General features: G+C 34.6%; 3 protein-coding genes across 3 annotated transcripts; 2 read left to right on the forward strand and 1 right to left on the reverse strand.

Moving 5' to 3' along the window:
* Positions 1–1,586: 1,586 nt before the first annotated feature.
* Positions 1,587–4,945, forward strand: LOC111014620 (uncharacterized). Its single transcript, XM_088126682.1, has 8 exons — positions 1,587–2,368; positions 2,449–2,595; positions 2,668–3,114; positions 3,181–3,480; positions 3,558–3,725; positions 3,798–4,076; positions 4,148–4,243; positions 4,334–4,945. Exons 3-6 carry the CDS (start codon positions 3,064–3,066, stop codon positions 3,960–3,962), a joined length of 684 nt encoding a protein of 227 aa, XP_087982808.1. The 5' UTR covers positions 1,587–2,368; positions 2,449–2,595; positions 2,668–3,063; the 3' UTR covers positions 3,963–4,076; positions 4,148–4,243; positions 4,334–4,945.
* Positions 4,946–4,995: 50 nt separating this feature from the next.
* Positions 4,996–5,634, reverse strand: LOC111023087 (uncharacterized). The gene has a single exon (XM_088126597.1). The coding sequence runs from the start codon at positions 5,632–5,634 to the stop codon at positions 4,996–4,998; it is 639 nt and encodes a 212-aa protein (XP_087982723.1).
* A 2,748-nt stretch (positions 5,635–8,382) lies between these two features.
* LOC111014742 (large ribosomal subunit protein eL38z/eL38y) lies at positions 8,383–11,164 on the forward strand. Its single transcript, XM_022289550.2, has 3 exons — positions 8,383–8,537; positions 9,559–9,742; positions 10,884–11,164. The coding sequence occupies exons 1-3, from the start codon at positions 8,535–8,537 to the stop codon at positions 10,904–10,906; spliced, it is 210 nt and encodes a 69-aa protein (XP_022145242.1). The 5' UTR covers positions 8,383–8,534; the 3' UTR covers positions 10,907–11,164.
* Positions 11,165–23,645: the final 12,481 nt, after the last annotated feature.

Consider the following 23,645-nt stretch of genomic DNA (forward strand, 5'->3'; position numbering starts at 1 on the left):
TCCCTGTACTTTGATAACAATTTAGTCTTGAACTTTGTAACGATTTAGTCTCTATACTTTCAGATCGATAACAATTCAGTCCTTAAACTTTAATATTTAACAATTTAGCTCTTGTAATTTAAAGTTGGTAACGATTTAGTCCTTATTTTAAAATTTTTTTGTTAAGTTTCTTATATATATAGATAAATTAAAGAGGGACCAAATATGTTTATAACTAGAAATATTAAATTGTTATACGATAAAATTTGACACTTAAATTTAATAAAATTTGTTACGATAGAAACTAAATTATTACAAATTTTGAACTGCAGAGACTAAATCGTTACAAGTTAAAGTTCAGGGACTAAATTGTTACATTACTGAAATTATAGGGACTAGATCATTATACACTAAAGTTTAGAGATTAAATTGTTACTTCACTATGGAGATCAAATGTGTTTTTTAACCTAAATAATAATATCAAAATAAAAATAAAATCTACCATTCTTTTAACCTAAATAATAATATCAAATTTCTAAGAAATTTAACCCATAGTGGTTTGTTATGGGAAATTGGGATTTTTGACCCCTTCAAATAATCATTTTGGATTTTTGACCCCTTTTGATATTTACTTATTCATGACCCCTCTAGTTCAGTTTTCTAACCTCTCCCCTTATTTTGCTTGGTAAAATTACCAAGTTACCCTCAATTTAAAAAAAGAAATCAAACCCAGCCCTCCTTTCCTTTCCCTCCCTGTCTCGGTCCTTCCCCTCCCTCATTGACTATCTCGTTGTCCATCCCAGTCTTCATCTCGCTATCTCCCTCACTTCGCGCTTCATCTCCGTCGTTTCTCTTCTCGTCTCCCTCGCTTCGTCTCTATCAGAGCTTTCCCTCTTCCCTAATCGAGGTAATTTTTATTTCGAACTTGCGATCTTGGTGTGAATAATTTTCTACTTTTTTTCCTTCGTTCTTTGCGTGGGTGTGAAACATTTCAAATTTCGGCTCTATCTGAAGTAGCCAAGGTTCTTGTGTTGCTTCCATTAATTTTTTTTTGTTGAAGGGTTCCATCTCGGCTTTAAGCCCGGTGGGTTTAGGACCGAGATGAAACCCTAACCTTTTTTTTTGCTGAAGGGTTTCATCTCGTCTCGGTCTGTTTCGAACCGGGATGATGGCTGAGATGGAATCCAGAAAGGTCATCCATCTGGAATGGACTTTCTGGGTTCCATCTCGGGACTCATATCGGTTAGAAATGGACCAGGACAAGACCGAGATGGAACCTAGAAAGTCTTTCTGGATTCCATCTTGGGACTCATCCCGGTTCGAAATGGACCGGGATGAGGCCCGAGATGGATTCCAGAAAGTTCATTCTCGGTCCATTTCGAACCGGGATGAGGCCCGAATGAACTTTCTGGAATCCATCTCGGGCCTCATCGCGGTCCATTTCGAATCGGGATGAGTCCCAAGATGGAATCCAGAAAGACTTTCTGGGTTCCATCTCAGGCCTCATCCCGGTTCGAAATGGACCGGAATGAGGCCCGAGATGGATTCCAGAAAGTCCATCCTTCTGGGATTTCCTTTCTGGATTCCATCCCAGGATTCACCCGGTTCGTTTCTAAGTTGGAAGAAGCCCGATATGGAATCGACAACATATTTAATCAATTTTGTTTTGTTTTGTTACAGGAGACATGAGTATGACACTTAAGATCAACCGAGACGACTGGTTTCCGGCCGCGCTGTCAAACCTCGCTCACGTAGGGAAAACCTCTTCTCGTCTTAAGACTAGGTTAACTCCCTCTCAGTTAGACATGTTTAGTCAAACATGTTTTGGTCCGATTTTAGGGACGAACGTCGTATTTAACGGTCCGTTGCTCCATCACCTGTTGCTTAGAAAGGTGGAGGAACCTAGAGAGGACCTCATTAGTTTTAACCTATTCGGGAATAGGGTCTCTTTTGGGAAGCGGGAGTTCGACCTAATAACCGGTCCTAGACACACCATGAATAGGGTAGATGAGGATGTTCGTAACCGAAGACTTAGGATTCTGTATTTTGAAGACAAGGCGAGTGTGAAGTGTTCGGAGTTGGAGAAAATTTTTTAGAACACACATTCGAAAATGATGAGGACGCTGTGAAGGTTGCTATAGTGTACTTCATAGAGCTTGCCATGATGGGCAAGGAAGGGAAGCAGGAAATGGACACGAGCCTCCTTGAGATTGTGGATCGGTGGAAAGTTTTCTGTAATTATGACTGGAGTTCAATGATCTTTGAAAGGACTCTCTGGAACTTGAAGAACGCTCTGAAGGACAAGGTCGAGGCGTACAAACAGAAGGTCGCTATGGACTCCAACCATGTTGAGACGTATAGCTTGTATGGGTTTCCATACGCTTTTCAGGTCAGTGAAATTTAAATGTAATTTATTATGTAGTTATGTACCTGTGAAATACTGTAGGGTCTAACTTGACGTGACTACAGGTTTGGGCATACGAGACAATATCAACCTTGTCGACTCGAGTAGCATTGAGGCTAAATGACGATGCTATTCCTCGTCTACTTAGATGGTCCTGCACCTATTCGCATGCTTTTAATGTTTTGGAGCGAGAGGTCTTCGAGAATCCCAAGGTGAGTCCCAAAATGTTCTTATTGTTTTTAGTATTTAATATTAAAATTAACCTAACTATTTGTGTTATACAGTCGAAGGTTGTAGTTCGTTTGCTGTCAACTGATGTCGAACGACAGCACATGGCTCGCGTTATGCATCCACCGGTGGCCCCTGTCGGACCTCCTGCACCCACAGAACTTGCTACAGAACCACTGGCTTCTACTTCCACCGCTTAGAAGTCTCCCGTTACTGGTGAGGTTGGGGATCCAGTTGAGCTCGATGATGTAGCAAAAGATATTATTGGTGAGGATGCTTCCCTAGTGGTTGATCATGCAACAGAAGATATTATAGGAAACGATGGAGGACAAGATCAATTGTTGCCACAGAAAGGGACGAAGAAGAAGAAGAAGAAGTCGAAGCATAAGTGGAGTCGGGAACTGCGGAGGCTCGGCGACAGAGTGACAGCCATTGAGACAACTCTGACGAGCATGACGACTGACCTAAAGGACATAAAGAAGTATATGAAGAGGCTAACAAAGGTAAGGGTTATTGTATTATCTGAATTTCTTGTTCACATCCGTATGTTTATAATTTTTATTACGTAGGTTATGTCGAAGGGCCATAATAAATTTGAAAGAAGAGGCGGTGGGCCGGATCAGGATGGTTCTTCGGGCGGACGTGATCCGATTGGGCGTGATGAGGAGGATACGGACATGGATGAGGATCCGAAGACAGGGGAGGAGCTGAAGGCAGGGGAAGAGCAGAGGATGGACGAGGATCCGAAAAATTGTGAAGAACCCGCCGAAAGCAGCGAGCCTGACGTGGAGATGGATCACACTCCTACCATTGTTGGAGCTACCAAGGAGTTCTCAGTTGGCCACCCTGGTCCGGTCGACGTAATTGAGGTATTTCTGTAACGATACTAACTGGCTTACGTTAACCTACCTTTATTTACTTAAAGTAAATGTTCGTCCATTTTTAGGATATTACTCTAGGTGGGTGCGCTAGTGACAGAGAGGCAAGTAAGGGGCGGATGGTTAACGTACCGACACCGCAACCCGCAGGGCCACCGAGAAAGCAAACGGATAGGACAGAAAGTCTACCCCTACCCTTATCACATGGAGGAACTCCACAGCTGGCCGTCGTTAAGGTAACTCCAACGTCGAACCCAAACTCCGATGTCATTAAGTGTTGTATTGAACTTTCTTTATACTTGTTTCAGGTTGAACCTGAATTTATTGAAGGCCCACTTGGCCAGGGTCTTCGGAAGTTGAAATATCCGTGGAAGTTGCGGGCCATATACACGCCCACCGGCCAACGTGGTATCAAAGTTCAATCATACGACCCTACATGCCCCATCCCACCGCTCCTGGACGAGGGGTTCTAGAAATGGATGGACGACCCATCAATCGACGGCAATTCCCGTTCAACGTCAGTCGCGATAAAATATAAGAGTTGGTTTGGACTGCTCCTGGATCCTCAGTTTCAACTCGACGACGAGGTTAGTGAAGTTTAGAAGCAGCAAAGTCGTTTTTAATTATAGACTTATACTTTTTATAATGTCACATGCAGTATATCGACTCGCTCATGATGCTAACGGCGAGGAAGGTTGAGAAGTGTAAACATCTATTGCGTGTGCGATTCGCAATAGGCGACGTACTTCTATCCGTAAGATTGGCTTACCTTTCACCCATGTATGTAACGAACGATATTACTTCGATACGTGAATGACGTTTGTGGGGGTTTTTCTCTTTGCAGAACTTGCTACGACGAACAGACGGGCCATATGCAGCCATGAAGCCGGATGTCCTGCCGTCGAAATGTACGTATGATTGGAGGCAAGAACGTACCATCTTTCGGTACGTGCTTGGACGACAATCGGACTACGACACCCCATGGAGCGAGGCCGATATCGTGTACACGCCGATGAATATTGGCGGCAACCAGTAGGTCATGATCGGGATTGATCTTGTGGAGGGTGATTTAACCGTATGGGACTCACTGCAAGTGATCACCCCATTAGAGGATCTCGAGAAGGCGCTCAAGCCAATGTGCACGATAATCCCGGTGATTCTTCATTGGAGCGGGATGCTCGCACTTCGGCCTAACCTACCCACGGTGCCATGAAGGGTCCGAAGATGTACTGTACCTCAGTAAGCCGGGTTCACATATTGCGGCATATTTTGTGTTAGATTTTTCGAGTACGATGTAACTGGGTCAAAGATGGACACTTTGACTCAAAGTAACATTTGTTTATTTCGTCGTCAATATGTTGTACAAATGTGGGCTCGCAGACCCTATTTTGTGTTGGTAGAAGCTACCTATTCATATCTACCAAAATACAATGTATTAGTCTTAATAAATTTTTGTTTGAGGTACATAAATGTCTACATATTACAACGTAAATAGCCATAATATTGCTACACAGTATTTAGTGGTTCGCGACAAGTTTTACGATTGTGTCCCGACGTACCACATCGACTGCACTTGCGCGGTGGACGGACCTCGCCTGTGGAAGGAATCCTCACCGTCTGTCGCCGTCCAACCCTAACGACCTTCTTCGGTGGTTGAACATCGATATTCACAAACCCCGGAGAACTCTTCCATGTTGAGGATGAACCCACTGGAAATATTGGTTCTGCATATGCCAACATCCAGCTGTTGACCGTGTACGCCTCATCGCATAGTGTGTACGGATTTATGCTACGAGAACTGGCTACAGCAATAGCATGGGAGCACGGGACTTTAAAATAATCGAACTCCCGATAAGTACACGTCTGCGTTTGCAAGTCAACGTCCTCATTGAGGTTCCCGTCGCGTACCTCAAAATTAAACTGGTCGATGTTCATAACAATGTGTCTCCGTGCATTATCCGAAGCTTCGGCAATCATTTCCTCTGCGTAGTCAGACAACGTACTCTGACGTGAAGAAGCAAGCGTCCGACGTTCGTAGAACCACCTCTGCAACACACCTCTGATATGATCAAGTAATGCGGTGACTGGCAACTTACGTGCATGCCTGAAAAGGGCATTAACGGACTCTACAATATTAGTGGTCATTTGTGAGTATCTTAGTTTCGTCTGAAAGCAGCGAGCCCATCGTTCCTTTCCTATAGCTTCTAGATATTCCCTAACTCCTGGGTGTGCGCACAGTTGGACCTAGTTCTCATTGAAATATGACTCGCGAAATGCCTTCGCAGCCTTAAAAAATAATGCCTCCAGCGCAAGCGTTTTAAATTTGGCCAACAAGTTCATCTTTAGATGATGTATACAAAAGCAATGAAATGCAGTAGGAAATATCTCATCAATCGCTTTACAAATGCTGGCATGTCGATCAGAAATGAAGACCAAATTCTGAACGGTGTCGACAACACTCTTCAATTGAGTCATAAACCATACCCATGATGCGACGCTCTCACTCCCGACTATTGCAAACGCAACTGGGTATATTTGGTTATTCGCATTAACAACAGAAGCAGATAGTAATACACCTCCGTACTTCCTTTTAAGGTGTGCCCCGTCAATAACCAAAACTGGTCGAATGCAACACATAAAACCTCTAATTGATTGACCCATGGCCATAAAGACATATTTGAAGTACTTGCTATCATCCAACTCCAATTCAAATATAGTACCTGGGTTCATGATTTTCACGGCTTCCCCATAAGTGGGTAGTAGCTCGTACGATGAAGATGGATCCCCTCTGATAAGTCGGAGTGCTTCTTCGCTCGAACGTCAGACCTTGTCATAACTCATATTTACACCGTACTCCTCACGAATATCTTGGATGATGTCCTTCGGCCTGTACGTGCGAGAAACATCAGTAAACTTTGATTGTACTAGATGACCGACCACCCAACTCTTCGCCTAACGATGATCCTGTTTCATAAGGGCACCATTGCACTTAGAGTGGACTGCGATATATTTTTTTATCTTAAACAGGTTGCAATCTCTAATCTTAGTGGCTTTAAGTCGCCACGTGCAAGTAGGATCGACGCATCGTAGCAAGTATAGTTCCGGCATAGACTTCTTCACTCGAAACTGAAAGTTCTTCCGCAATGCAAGTAAATGCATTTTCATAACTAGTTCCTTCTTCGAGTCGAATACGTCACCCTTCTTAACATCATTGGTCCCAGCCGATTGGACCATGGCTTGCAATCTATCAGCTTTTGACTGACCGGTGAGTCTATTGCTTGTCGTTTCATGGACGGCATCTACAGGATATTCAGCCATTGTATCATGAATTCTTACCTCTTCATGCTCATGTTGCACATCAAGTCGATCACTGGCGTGCTCATTTCCATATTCCCCTTCGTCGTCTCCTTCTTCCATGTCGGTCATTGGACGATATGATTCATCACTATCTTCATCCAAATTTTCACATCCATTCCACAATTCAAGCACATCCCAATCATATGCCCTATCATCTCCCAAATTACAAGGAACAACATCTGACCCTAACGGTGTGAGAGATGCTATATCAGGACTAATATGACCAAAGTAGGGGGTGGAGGGTGGGAAGAAGAGGGGTTCGACGACGAGGACGGAACCGACGGACTTGAAAATGAGGGTCTCGGAAATAAGGGTCTCGCAAATGGGGGGCACAAGCTGAGGTAATAGGAACATTGGACAAGTGTTGGCCTAAATAATATGAGAAAGAAGGCATGTACGGTTCATTCTGATGTACCTTCTTTGGCATGGTAGATATGTATAGCGGCAATTCAGAGACATCTTCACCAGTCAAGAAGAAAGTCAGGTCATCGTCGTCAGTTATTTCCATTACACAAACTTTCACCTTAAAATTATATACACGTCTAATTATGATATCTTCTTGTAATGGATTTATACTACTTAGCCTACATACATGTCCTAGAAATTCAGCATAGGTGATTTTACTATCCACAGTCAATCCTCTTGTACGACCACCCACGTAATCCTTTTCAATATCTTTCCATTCTCCACCGAATGATATAAAAACACGAGGCATCCTGCAAATAGACCAAAACACTATAATTAAATACAAATCAATAAACTTACAAACAAACAAGAAAAATTCAAGATTTATATTACATGGTCTCGGTCCCGGTCCCAGTCCCTATCCTGGTCACAATCCGTATCCCGGTCTCGGTCCCGGTCCCGGTCCCAATCCCTATCCCGGTCCCAACCCTATCCCGGTCTACCCAATTTTATCCCCATCTCGGTCCCGGTCCCGGTCGTATCTGGACATGAAGGACCGGGCTTGAGTTTACCTTCTATCTCGGTCTCAAACCCAGTTCTAAATTCCATCCCGGTACCAATCCCGGTCCAACATAAATTCTAAACTTCATTTATGTTTTCCGTAAAATAACGTTTTTTCTAGAAAAATGATAAAATTTCGTATCATTACAAGTTTGAAGAAGTACAATATTCTAAAATGATGAAATGGACATACCTATATTGTGAAAACAATGGATTCGAGATAACGGATTATGTGGGGACCGATCGATTGGATGATGTGGGCCAATAATCACGTGGAGAAAATCTTGAGTATTGGAAAAAAAAACGTGACTTGCGTGTGTGTGGTGATTTGGAGTTGAAAAAACAAAGTGAAAATTGTTAAGTTGGTGGTTGGTGGGTTGGTGGGAAATTTATTATATCATAAATGCATTTATTATGAAATGAGGGCAATTTAGTCAATTTACATGGTAAAATAAGGAGAGAGGCCAGAAAACAGAGGTGGATGGGTCATGAATAAGTAAAATAAAAAGGGGTCAAAAATCCAGAATAGTTATTGAAAAGAGTCAAAAATCCCAATTACCCGTTTGTTATCCTAATCAAGATAGTGGAGAGGGATAAAAAGGTAATTAAGCCATCGCCCCGTCCCGCCCCAAGGAATCAGCCCTATAAATACGAGTTGCTCAGAACTAGGGTTTCAGCCTTCTTAATCAGCAACTTCACGGCTTCTCTGTACTTCGACAACAATGGTACCACTCAAACCCTAACTCTATTGGAAGATTTATCCATGGATTCTGATAGTTTAATGGCTGATTTCATCCAATTAGGGCTTTTAGATTGTTGAATCGCTGATTTTGAGATGTAGGATGTAAACTTCTTAGAAATATGTACTTATCAGTTTCTTTTCTTTGGTAGAGTTTAAGTGAAATCTCAAATTTTTTGATAGAGTACAAGTAAAATCTTCAATTTCAATTTCTTTGGTAGAGGGTAAGTGAGTCTTCAATTTTTTATTTATTTTTTTTTTTTTTTGGGTAAGAGTACGAGTGAAGTCTTCATTTTCTTTGGTAGAGTACGAGTAAAATCTTCAATTCCTAATCTTCGACTTTTTGGTAGAGTAAAAGTGGGATCTTCAATTTCTTGTGGAGGACAAGTGAATTCATTTTATTTGGTAAAAAATTCTAGTTTTTTCTTTGAACTTAAACTTGATATGGTGGTCAAGGTATTGTGATCCCTCTCATGCCTCTGCTATGATTATTGGTCATCTTGATTTGTCATTGGCTTCTGTTTATCTGTTTTATTGAGTGTTCTGAGTAGGTATATCATTACTCGTTAGATTTTCACTCTATGGAGATTGAAATATGATGTTTCCTTGCTTGAATTTTCTTTTTTTTTTTCTGTTTAGCACCAAGGGGTATATTAAACATTACTGTTTGAGATGTGGATTTTCTTTTTTGTTCTGTGACTGTTGTGTGGTTTCTCTCATTTGTACACGTCTTATATTCTGTGTTTTAGGGTGTGTTTGGTAGAATAAGTGATTTTGAAAAGTAGATTGAAGTATAATTGATTTTTCAAAATCACCATTCAAGTGATACATTAAAGATCAATTTAAATGATTTTAAACTTTCTGGAAATCAATTTTTAAATTTGCCGAACATGATCGATGGAAAGGGAAGTGTTTTTGACAATGGCAAGAGTGATTTTGGGTATCACTCCCAAACACCCTTATTATTATTGGTTCTTGATCCTCTTGTTTTGTATTTCGATGTGCAGCCGAAGCAAATTCACGAGATCAAAGATTTCCTTCTCACTGCCAGAAGGAAGGATGCACGCTCTGTGAAAATCAAGAGGAGCAAAGATGTCGTCAAGTTCAAAGTTCGATGTTCCAAATATCTTTATACTCTGTGTGTTTTTGACTCTGAGAAGGCAGACAAGTTGAAGCAGTCTCTTCCACCAGGTTAACTTTTGATTTACTACAACTGCAACTTTCTTTAGAGTATGATTGGAAGTACTTTTAAATGGTTAAAAGTATTTCACAAAGTATTTTTATATTTGACTGAGCTTTTATCATCTGCTTTATGCAATCCTTTATTTCCTAAAATACGCTTTTCTCACTAACTTCATAGAAATTTTCTCACCACCTTGTTTCTTCTAACTTCTCTCCACATTAGATATGTCCTCACTAGTTTCTCTCTGCTTTGATGTTTTCAAACTAGTTTATCTCTGTAGGGCTTTTCTCGCTAGCTTCTCTCTCTATAGACATTTTCTCGCTAGCTTCTCTAGACGTTTCCTCACTAGCTTCTATGTGCTGTGCATAGACGTTTCCTCACTAGCTTCTATGTGCTGGGTATAGACGTTTCCTCACTGGCATCTATGTGATGTGCATAGACGTTTCCTCACTGGCATCTATGTGATATGCATAGACGTTTCCTCACTGGCATCTATGTGATGTGCATAGACGTTTCCTCACTGGCATCTATGTGATGTGCATAGACGTTTCCTCACTGGCATCTATGTGATGTGCATAGACGTTTCCTCACTGGCATCTATGTGATGTGCATAGATGTTTTCTCACTGGCATCTATGTGTTGTGCATATACGTTTTCTCACTAGCTTCTATGTGTTGTGCATAGATGTTTCCTCACTAGCTTCTATGTGCTGTGTATAGACGTTTCCTCAGTCCTCACTAGCTTCTATGTACTGTGCATAGACGTTCCTCACTGGCTTCTATGTGTTGTGCATAGACGTTTCTTACTGGCTTCTATGTGCTGTGCATAGCCGTTCCTCACTGGCTTCTATGTGCATATGTGCATAGATGTTTCCTCACTGCTTCGATGTGCATAGACATTTCCTCACTAGCATCTCTCTTTCATAGAGGTTTCCTCACCAGCTTCTCTGTGCTCACTAGCCTCTATATACGGGTGTTTCCTCAGTAGCATGCTCAATGTAAAAATTTTCTCACTAATTTTTCTGTGTATGCCTTCTCTCACTAATTTCTTATGTTGGTCTGATTATGCCATTATTTCTGAATTCATTATTTCTTGCTCAGTAAACTGAATATTGATGAGAAGCTGAAGTTTATTTTTCCGCTTTTCCAGGTTTGAGTGTCCAAGATCTGTGAAAATATGTTTGGTTAAAGCCTTCTCAAATGATCACGAGAAGAGGACTGGATTTTTGTTTTAATGGGTTTTTTTTTTCTTTTGCTCCAAGGATTTAGAGATACAATTTAAGGCGAATGGATTTGAAGTTGTAGGAATTCATTCTCTCTTGTTTTCTGATGGATTTGTTGAAATTTAGACTTCTTGTGCTGAGTTTATTATGGGATATCCAATTAACGTTTCAGTAAAATTATGAACTCTTACGGAGTTTCGAATGGAAAGTTAGATGGGAACAAATTCGAAAATTGATAAGATGGATTAGGTGACTGTTTGACATGTTTTTACAGTTCTTAGAGAGGATTAAAAGTGTTTTTTTGTTTGGTTTTGTGTTAGTGTTGTTTTGAGTGTGTTTAATTTATAAGAGTGCTTTTTAAATTTTTTACAATCAAGTTCAAAAGTATGAGAAATTTTATGGATCGATAAGAAGCGTTAAAGTGCTAAGCTTGTTCAGCTTATTCTTTCTTTCATTTACAAGAAAGGAATCTGTATTTTATAAAATGGAGAGATTACTAATATTCAAAATACCATTTGCTAAGAATGATTTAGTTATTGAACTTTTGTTCGTGCACTTCAAAATTGGTTAGGTTTTATTAAATGGCTTATTGTGTTGGTTAGTTAAATCTCGAGACGATTCAAATTTAAATCAGATTTAGGACTTAAAACGGGAACGAATAATTTTTAAAAAAATGTCTCCCCCTTTCATCGAAATAATTGGGTGTTTGGGGTATTCTAATCCAAACAATCTTTTTATTTATGTTTTGGAATATATTGGAAATGAGTACAAGAAAAGACATGTAACTCTGGGAATGGGAGTTCGAACACAAGACCTTCGACTCTAATACCATTTAAGGATAATAAATCACCACTCAACCCATTTTCATTTTCATTTATGCATATTGGATAAATTTAATTCATTTATGAGTATCTCAACGGATGTCAAAACTCACATTGCTATCCGTTGGACATTCGAATTTCATCTAGATGAATATATAACACAAATTAATTATTATTATTATACTAAAATAATAAAGATAGAGAGTGAGATGTCTCTAAGTCTTATTAATTCGACGCTCTATGTATTTTTACAGTGGTATGATATTTTTTGGGATAATCCGGGCTCTCCACCGTTTTTTTGTTCATCATCATAGATCATTCAACCACAACTTCACATGATTAATTGCTAGTTACTTCTTATTCAACATCTAAAGATTTCGTCTACGCAGGGTCTTTCCATATCTTTATAAGGGTATGGATATGATATTGATCACTTTGAATTTAAACGTCTGCATTATTTTATTTTTAGATTCTATCGTAAAGAGTACGAGCCAAATAAAAACGTTTTGGGCCACTCATAAATACTCATGACTTTGGTGGCATCCAACAAAAATATTGTGTCATGTAGCTTCATCTATACCCAGAGAAGAATAAGAGCTTCAAATTACAACTCCTTCAGCTGCCTTTGGATTTAAATTAAGAAACAGGACCACATTTTGGGTGTCAATGCCATTGCTATTGTGCATGCATTTGTCACGAGAAAAAATCCACTATGTGAATTTTTTTTTACAATCACACAGATTTCTCTCCTCAATCCTAATTACACAAAACACTTTCTCAAAGTAAATACCGCTCAATTAATTAGAGTTTGTATAACAAGCATAAAATATTTCTATTGAGATGATTAAAATCCAAAGTCATGGACTCCTTTTATAGTAGTTGAAACACACTCCCTCCTCGTACCTTTCTAATATGGGACATCTTCTATCACTTCGAGCACACTTTATCCTTGTATTCTTCGGACAACTCTCATTCCAATATTTTACCAAAATCCAACACTTTTGACCTGAATTCTTAGTTTCTTCAAATTTACGGTGTCCATTTTGAAATGCTCTCTTGCCTGAAAATTGGACAAAGTATCAATGAAGAGTAGGGCAGACCGGTACCCACAAATTAGATAATATATTTTTAGATTGGGCTCATTTGGTCTTTATATATATCTATTTTTGCCTCTCTTTTTTTAACTTTGGTTCATTTTAATTTTTGTGCTTTCAATGTTCTCTTTGGTCCTTGTCGTTTTAAAAATGCATCATTTAATTTTGGTCCCTTCATTTTCATTTTTAAAAATGCAACTCGGAAACGGTGAGGTGGCATAAGAGACGATCTATCATTTTCCAAGCATAATTCTTAGAAATAGTTTGGGAGTTGATATATATTTGGAATAAGTTTCAATTAAAACATTACTAAAAAAAGGGCAAAATACATTTTTGGTCCCTGAGGTTTAAGGTAGGTGTCTACTTGATCCTAAAGTTTCAAAATGAACATTTTTGGTCCCTAAAGTTTGAGATAGGTGTCTAATTGGTCCTTGAAGTTTCAAAATGAACATTTTTTATCCTTGAGGTTTAAAGTAGTTGTCAACTTTGTCCCTGAAGTTTTAAAATAAACACTTTTGATCCTGAAGTTTGAGTAATAGTTCTAAATGGTCCTTGAGTTTTTTTTTTTTTTTTTTTTGCTGTTAATTAACTAATATTAAAGTGACGTGGCAAATTGCAATTAAATTGTTATTATAGTTGCTGATGTGATAAATTATATTAGTTAAATGATATGTGTCTGGTATGAATGGCCGACGGAGGTGGCGACAAAGACATGGTGGTTCCCGAAAAAGGGTAGGAGAAAGAGGGACGAAGAGATAAGGAGAGGAGAGAGAGAGTACTATCACCTTCACATATATTATTTAATTAATATAATTTGCCACATGATCAACTACAATGAACAATTTAATTGCAATTCGCCACGTCATTTTAATATTAGTTGATTAACAGTAAATAAAAATCAGGAACCATTAAGAACTATTTCTTAGACTTCAGGATCAAAAGTGTTCATTTTAAAACTTCAATGACCAATTAGACACTTATCTCGAACCTCAGAGTCTAAAAGTGTTAATTTTGAAATTTTAGGAATCAAGTAGATACATAGCTTAGACCTCATGGACCAAAAATATATTTTACCCTTAAAAAAATCCATTGGAATTATCCATCTCTAGATTTATTTCATTTTATTTATAAAAGGAAAAGAAATTAATTTTAAAAATGTAATGGTAAAATTGTAATTACATGAAAGGAAGAGACCGATTGTGGTCCCACAGAGGGAGGCAGCAACACCTGACATTTAAAGTCGACAGTGGGTCCCACTTCCTAACGAACCTCATTAATCACTTAGTGGGTCCCACTTTCGTGTTTTTTTAATTGGGTAAATTACAGAAAATATCATCAAACTTTTCTATTTGTTTTGAAAAAAAAATAGTCCTCTTATTTCGAAGTTAAAACAATGTGATTGGCTTTTTATAACCATTCCAAAAATATCGGTTAAGCACTCATTTCTTTAGAGCGAAAGATAGCCATACGTTTTAGTCTCTAAGCTAAAGGAATGTTTTGGGGGATCTAAATCTCAGAGATCAATAAATATCGTACATACAGTAGGGTAAGTACCTCATCCACACACAGAAAAATTTATAGTAGATGAAGCTTAGTAAAGCGATTCGATATCTATTAATACGTTATTCAGTCTCTTCCTTTTGTTTGAAACAACACAACTTAATGTTTAATCAAACTTCGTCTTAAACCCACCATGAATCAATTGAGAATCAATTAGTCGATTGTGTTAATATTTTGAAATGAGAGTTGAATGTGGCTCAATTTGAAATAACGTGACAATTAATAGAGAAACTTACATTGATTAAGTAAAAAAAATAGAGAAAAATGTGAAGAACCATAGTTTTAAAAGAAAGATGATGACAAAATCAAGTGGACAATTAAAAAGCAAACTTTAGTGACGATAGGAAAAAATAAAACGTTTATGACAAAATCGAGATGTTAATTGCCACTCATTACGTCAAATAAAAAATATTAACGAAAAATTAATCAGTAGGTATTTTAAGTATCCAATAAATTGTTAAAACTGTAGAAAGAATATGATATTTTTTAAACAAAATGGCAAAAAAATTTCCCCATGCGTAAATTTTCCACACGACCACGTTTGTCCTTTCCTCAAACCTCAAATAATTTCTTAGGGCCTCAAATAATTAATCCTATCATAGTATTCGAATTCTAACATTTATTACATTTTTACTCCCTTTTATTAAATTACCCATTATTGGAGGAGGCTGCCTCTTTTTCTTTTTTCTTTTTTCTTTTGTTTAGTTGACATATGAGAGAGAAATTATCTAATTTATTTTGAATTTGTATTCAATTCAATATCAGGACATGCAAATTTTGAATATTTATCCAACAATAACAATTAATAAGTAGCAATATTACGGTGTCTTCATTTAATAATTTTGTCCAATTTTGACCAATTACTTTAAAATTTTTAATCCAATCCGTATAGTTTAGTTAAATATCATGTTCTTGGTTGTCTACTTGGTTGATTATGATTGGTGGATATATTAAGATTTAGGGTTTAGTATAAATTAAGAGAAACTAGGTGGGTGAAAAATAATTTAGAGAAGAATGGTAAAATTCACCTAAAATAAGAACAAATTTTATTTAGTGTTAAAATATAGTTATGATGCTTACCTTTTATCTCAATTTCTAAGTTAGTCCCTCAAATTTTAATATTAAAAAATTCAAATATTTTTAACTAAATTGTGGCATGTCTCTTTTATTATTACCATTATTAGATGACATCTATGATTTTGAATATGCTAAAACAATTATAATATTATTTTATAAAAATGTTAATACGAAAATATTTAAATAGTATGTTAACATCAATAATAATTTATTGATATTCTTTTGTACTTTATTTATATATTTGTTATACAACGAAAATGTTAATTTATCTTTTATATATCAATGTCAGATTGGTTAACATATGTAAATATATAGTGGAAGTATGAAAATTTAATAGCTAGATAATTGTTTACCTTGAATTGGACGGTCACGATTGAAACTAGACTCTTGCGATTCGAGTCCACCAACGCACGTGGTTCCTATTTTTCCACAATGTTCTTTTTCAAAGGTCAAACAAGAAGCGTTGACCATAGCCCCCAATTTCGACTCTTAAAGTTAAATCACCATTTCTTTCCCACCGTCGTATAACTTAAGTTTTCTTTTAAAATAAATTCACTTACCATGAAATTATGTATAGTTAAATTTATTTTAATTTTATTTCACTCAACAATTCTTCATGTATTATTTACATTCCAAAGCTTTTCGGGTGTGCAAATAAATATCAACTTTCGGATCTTGATTTAATGTTATATAATATGTAATGAATGTCTGAGATATTATCCTTTACTTTTTTATATTATACAATATTTTGAAATTATAATTCGAATAACCTGAACCAACCCAACCCAAATATTTTATGGTTGAGCTAGGTAGGGTTTATTATTTAATAAGAACTGTTTGAATTGAATAAATTTACAACCAAATAAGTAGGTTGGGTCTAAAAAATGCCTCAACTCAATCCAATTCAACCCATGAATATTCCTACCGCCACCGTATTAGATCCCTCCCACCTTTCGTTTTTTTATATTATTAATATTGTTATTATTTTTCTTTTTTCTTATAAAAGGGAAAATGAAAATTTTTTAATTAGCGTTTTTTCCTTTTGTGTCTAATTCTTTTTTTTTTTTGTCTAAATTTCTTCAGTCGGCGTTGTTCGTGAAAGTTAATATGATATCGAGATGAGAATATATTCATTTTGAGGAATCTTCAAAAGAAAATTACACGTCAACAAAGTTAGCAATATATTTATACTTAAATATGACATTTGTCTCCTATTTACACTGACGATAGGTAAAGCCCATTTGAAAGTTATCTAACACTTCATCTAGAAACACGACATAAGTTCTGTCATTATAGGACGACGGTTGTCAGAGGCTGTTACCTCGACATCGTGGCATGACTTCAACCTTCTCTAAGGTTCTATCGAGTTCTCAAGTAAGGAACCTCATCCCTTTCTTTCTCTCTTCTCTTTTCACGTAGAGAGACATACTCTTCCCTCCCTAACAATTGGTATGCACTTGGATAAGTAAAATATTAAAGATAAAAGGAGGAAACTGTAAAAATTAACTTTTCCAAAAACAAATAAATAAATCAGTATATAAAAATATTGTTTATTCAGTTTTGAAATTAATCTAAAATTTTAAAGATTTTACCTTTAATTATAATCGATTATGAAATTTTAAATATTTTAAAAATTTAAAAGTTCTATGATTCTTTCAATCTAGACAACCATAAAATGCCCGATCCATTTATTCTCTAATTATTGATGGAGTTTTTAAGTACTAAAAAAAAGGAGTTTTTAAATTTAATGATGTGGAACATCAGCAACTCTAGCTCATCAATTGCAAACTATTTAATCTTGAGAATAAATCGTGGGTAGGATATTAAATTTTTATTCATATATCCATATTTTCATCAATATTTATATATATCTACGAGTCTGACATCGACATAGGAGTAAATCTGTCGGAAAGAAGACAAAACGAATTGGATCGAAGAAAGAAAATCGAAATCGTCAAATTATATGCACCAATTGGATGGAATGCATATACGAGTAACCATGACATTTCTGGATTGTTACGGAAAACTCGAATTCGCAAGGAATTTTATCCCATTGGCTTTGAGGAGGACTAGTAGATTCGATGACAGTGCGCCAGGGAAAGGGTCAAACTGTACAAGAATACCCCCAAACAAATACTAAAGAAAGGATTCCACAAGCAAGCTATTATTCTGGGGTCCCCGTTGAGAAGCATCAAACCCTAATGAAAGATCTCTCCCCATTAGCAATAAGTCATCATTTTCCGGCCACAAACCAGAAGAGACATTTTTATGGTGTATAGAAAAATAGGCAAAGTATAATAAAATATCAACAAAATATCACGTAGACATATTATTAACATTAAGTGAATTTTAAAATAACTTTTTAAGAATTTTTTGTTTTTAAATTTTTTAAAGAAAAATATCTATCGACATCATCATTCTATCGATATTTTCATAAAATTAAAATATTGACATTTAATATTTTGATCGTCCACTGATCTCAAACAGCAATGAAAGATGAAACTATTTAAAGGGAATTGTGGAGCTAATATTTCGATTTTCACATATACTACTATTGTTTTTGGGATTCCTTTTCCTATTTAACATCGACATTATTGTTTTTATTTGGAATGGTTTTTGCGTTCTTTAAGATTTGTTAACTTATTAATTTTATATAAATCTATGATTATTGATTGATTTTGTTCATACTTTGTTGCAAAGTGAACATCTATGCTATGCTATATGCTATATGCTATATTAATTAAAAGTGACATTGAAGATTTTTTTTCAAGAAACATTAAAAAAGACTTTAGAAAGGAGAGACTTTTAATTATCTCTAACTAATTTTGTACCTTTTAATTTTAATAATTATTATGAAGAATCAGCCACGTGGACAACAATAATTTTGTACCATTTTAATCAATGAACTGTTTGGATTTAGTTTATATACATTGGTTAATGCTTATTTATTTAGTAAAAAGTACAATAAATACCTTTGCAAAAAAAAAAAAGTACAATAAATGAAAGAATTTTATTGTGTTTTTTTCCAAACCAAATGTGAATTAATTTTTAAATATGGATAAGGGTTTATTTTTTCAGTTTATCTAAAAGTTATGATGATTAAATAGAAAATTTTAATGCATTGTTACATCAATTTGAGTTCATATTATCTTATTTATTGCCTTTATTTTTGGTATGTTGTTTGACTTTTTATATATATATATATATTTTTTTTCTCTTCATATTTTTCAATTTGCCAACCTTGGAGGGAACACCTCAATCTTTTGCTACTAATCTTATCTTTCTTTCTTTTTTTTTTCCCTTTCAATTTCATCACTTTTGTTTATTCAATTTTTAGACTTCATAACTGCAAACCTAACCAATATGAGCCCGGGTCAACAACTAAAATAGTTATCAAATTTTTAGTGATGGTTAGTTTATACGGATAATATTATTAATTATTTTATCAAGTTGGTCTACCTCTTCGTCCCAACTTTAATTATTAAGTATTTGATGCACATCATTTATATACCTATGATCTTTCCCTTATCTAGTAGACTTTGGTCGCACACCCAATACTTCTTTCAGAGTGTTTTTAGCCAAAATATTTGTAAGAAAAAAAAAGTCAAATAACAAATTACTCCAATATTTACTTATATCTCTCTTGCGTTGAATGTTTCTAAGTCAAGGATTTGGGGGAAAAAAAAAACTCTTTCACACATCACTTTGAGTGGTTTTGATTTTTTCCAAATGTTTAGAGTTAGGTTGAATATCTTTTAATTAAAGAATCTCTTTCTTTTCGCATCTTTATTAGTGATTATCTTTCAAATATTTTACTGCAAAAGTGTCGTTAGCCACATCTCTCAAGTGTTTATTCGAAAAGCATTTTTCGAAAGCCAAAATTGAACATAGTTTAATTGGTCAAGACACCTACCTCCGATCAAAAAATTGTGAGTTCAAATCTCTATCTCCACATGTTGTACTAAAATATATATTTTTGAAGCAATTCAACCTTTTAAAAAAATTTTGTGTTGTAAATTTCTAAAAAAAAAAGAACGTTTTTAATTATCTAAAATCACTTAGAAAACTATAATAAATACAGTCTACATTAGTAATTTAAAAAAAAAAGGTTTGTAGAACAAATGTTTTTATTTAACAAAAGTCATCCAAAACACAATGCTTTTGAATTAAAGTGTGGCCATGCTAAAAGAACTTCTAAACATAACTTAACTCCAACACTAGAAAATAAAAAATATATTTATTTCTAGCTACAATTTATAGGATGATTTGGATATTAAAAAGAGAAAGAGAGAAAAAGAAGAAGAAGGCTTTTGTGCAAAAAGTGCTTGGATGGAGCCCACCATTAGATCTACCACATGTTTGGATGTGGTAAGCATATGACCTTTGTGTCCTTACTCAAATGATTTACAAATAAATATATTTAAAAAAAAAAGAAGAAGAAAGAATAAATGAAATTGAAATATATATCTATGAAAGGACAAAGTGGGGAAGAGGGTGAGTTGGCCAATTCTTTTCTTTTTTTCTTTTATATAATTAAAATACTATTTCGATGACTATACTTTCAATTTTGATCTACTTTTGTCCCTCTACTTTTAAAATGTTGATTTTGGCTCATACATTTCCAATTTTTAACTATTTTAGTCAACGTACTTTTGCAATGTTTTGTTTTGTCCCTCTAATTTTAAAATAGTGATCATTTTGGTCTCTTTATTTTATTTTTATCTAATTTTTTCCGATCGCAATTTCAACACAACACTTCCAAAATTCGTGTTAAAATTTTGTAAATACGGACCAAAATAATCACGTTTTAAAAGTACAGAGACCCAAACAAACGTTTTGAACGAATTAAAAGGAATGAAAATAGTATCTAGATTTTAATTTTTAATGTAAATATTAAAAAACAATTGAATAAAAAAAAAAAGAGTTTGCAAGTGCAACTCTCAATTATCTTGTGGAATGTGACTCTTTTGGTTCTTAGCCGACACCCTCTCTCTCTAACAACTATGCACATGCCATCCATATGCCAAATACTCAAATACCAAGATAAATATATAATAATCATTGACAATTTTTTGCCCTTTTCCATAAAATTCAAAATTAAAAATTCAATCAAAGTATTATTCCATTGACACTCAAAAATATATAATATATTTATAATATTTGGTTTAAATCTTACTTTAATTTTTTAAATCTTTGGGTGGAAAAACGATCCATTTTTTTAGATAGTAATCTTTACCTTAATCTTCAAAGAATATTGTGATTTTTATCTTCTTTTGAAGAATTGTTAAAAAAAAAATGTACATTCTTAAAATATATATCTGGTACGAAATTGATAAGACTTTCAAAAAAGATAATATTTGAGTTAGATTTTTATTGAAATTTGTGAGTCTTGTGATGGCTGTATTGGTTGAATTATTGTTAAAGTTAAAGTTAAAGTTAAAGTTAAAATATAAGGTAGAAATTGTGAAGTTTATGACTGCATTAGATGAAACTAAAAGTTTACAGTTGAAAATTGATTTAATCCGTCAAGTTGAAGGGGTAAAAGTTAATTTTCGTTCTTATAAAGTATGTTTTAATAATTGCTATTGTGCTACGTAATAAATGTCTTAGCCAATTTATTTGGCTCCAAGCTCACATCAACATATCAATATACATATTCATCTATATATTGCACAATTTTTTTTAGTACAAAGTGGAGAGGGGAGATTCGAATTCGTGATCTCTTAATCAGAGACATATTACAATTACCGCTAAACTAAATTCATATGGGTCATATATATTGCACAATTAATGGAACGATAATGGTGAAGATTGAATTTGTTAATTTCTTTACCTTTAAAAGTGCAGGGACAAATATGAAGTAAAAATGAAAGTTTGAGATAATAGAAACTTTTTTTTGAAAATTTATAGACCAAAATAATAGGGGTTAAAATTAAGATTTAAATAAAAAAAGTTATTTTGAGTTTGTTATAATTCATTTTTCCATTAATGATCTTAACCAAAGTTTAGATTCATTCTGAAATTAGATATTTAACATACCACGTATGCTTCTAAGGGGTTTTTCTTTTCTTATTATGATGGTAGGTAAACTAATAAAAAAGCATAATTTAAAAATATATTTTTTAAAATAATAGTATTAAGGAAGAAATCCGAGCAGGAAGCATGTCAAGTTCTAAGGGACAGTAATTGGTGAGGAGACCGCAGACGCGTAAAGAAGATGATGTCTGCACACTTACCATGCAGTACGGGAGACGCGCCACGACTTGCAGACGACAGTCTACAGAGATGACAGACTGGCAGGTGACAGGGTGACCACCGTACACGAGGAATGCCCTCGCCTTCCCGTCTGAATCCCATATGGTGAGGAGCACCACTACGCCACGTACGAAATGTCCTCCTTGGCCGGCCATGAACACCTATAAAAGGGAAGAGCCACCACCACCAGGTAAGTGAAAAATCTGTGACTAATTCCCTATGGTGCTCTCTGCTACGTTTTATTCTGATTACTATTTTGATCGTCGGAGTCCATTAGGCAGGACATCGCACCAATGTCAAGGATCATTGTTACAGACCCGTTTGTCTAACCACTCCATTTTGAAGGACACGTGTACCTCTCCAAAACTTGCCGTAAACAACTATATTTTAAATATCTAATGAAGAAAAATTATACCATTAAAAATCTCTTGAAAATGATTTTATAAATACCAAATTTTGTATAAATATCATGTCAATCGATATTTTTTTATTTTATGAAAATAAAAATTCACAAAAAATTATTTAAATTAATCAATAATCATTTTACCATATTTAAATAAGTTATAAACACTTCTTGTCTGTTGGAGTTTAATTTTGAGTTGAAATTTTAGATTTATTAAATTTAAATTACTCAATCACCATTTTTTTCGAATTTATTTTGTTCCAATTTGACAATTTTTGGTATTCAAATCTTATGGGTAACATTTCAATGATTAATCGACAGGTAACAATTTCTTTTCAAGTGTTTAGGTAAGAATGGTTTGTTTGAGCTTTTTTGCCACTTAAATAATAATAAAATGCAAATGTTTAAATATTAAGTATAAAAATAGCTAAAAAGACCATATTTTACCCCAAAAATAAAATCTTTTCCAGTAAAAAAAAAAAAAAAAAAACTTCCAATGCCTTTGGTCTTTATAAAAATAACTTGTTTTCTAAGTTACATAGAAAAAGGTAAATACTTTTCTATACCATATTTTTGTCAAAAGTATATAAATTTTGTACATTAAAAAAATTAAATCACCAGCTCTAGTTATAGATTACTTTATCAAGTAAATTTTGGATATTTTACAAAATTGTATTATTATTATTATTATTATTTGACAAGATTTTATTACATTTGAGATAGTGAAATCTTAGAATTTGCATATTTAATATTTAAACATTTGCATTTTATTATTTAATTGAGATTTTTAATTAATAAAAATAAACATGCAAAGTCAAAAAGTAGATTCTAAATTACATATAAATTAGCAAAGAAATCTTACCCACCAAATATATAAAATTCTCCTCCTTAATATTGAATCACTCAATTAGAAACTCCTTAAAGTTTTGATTATTCCCCAAATAAAAAAAAAAAAGGAAAGAAATAAAAAAAAAACACACACACACAATTATTTTATCCTCAAATATAATCTCAAAACTTTATAGTCTCAAATTACACTAATCTAACCCCATAAACTAAACACACTAAAATTATTGATTCCTGGTTTAGGTTTAGTAATGTTTCAATTCTGTGTTTTTGTTTTTATTTATGTTTTTATAAAAAATTGAAAACGAGAACAAGAAACAAATGTTAACGATAAAAGATATTCTCAAATGTCTCTACGATAGTATGATATTGTTTGCTTTCGGCTTAAATCTCACGGTTTTGCTTTTAGTTTTTCACCCAAAAAACCTCATATCAATATAAATGTTGTCCTAGCATATATATTCACGATTTCCCCCTCATCTAGTCAATGATGAATTTTAGTCATATTCCCAACAGTAATAAATTTGAATAGTTACCAAACGTTTATATTTCTAAAAAACTGGAAATGAAAAATAGAGACATCATCAAACAAGCATCAAAATTATTAATTCATAGATTCGTAAACCTTGTTAA

The sequence above is a fragment of the Momordica charantia genome, assembly GCF_013281855.1.
Source record: "Momordica charantia cultivar OHB3-1 chromosome 7 unlocalized genomic scaffold, Mcharantia_2.0 BLBB01000007.1, whole genome shotgun sequence".
NCBI lineage: Eukaryota > Viridiplantae > Streptophyta > Magnoliopsida > Cucurbitales > Cucurbitaceae > Momordica > Momordica charantia.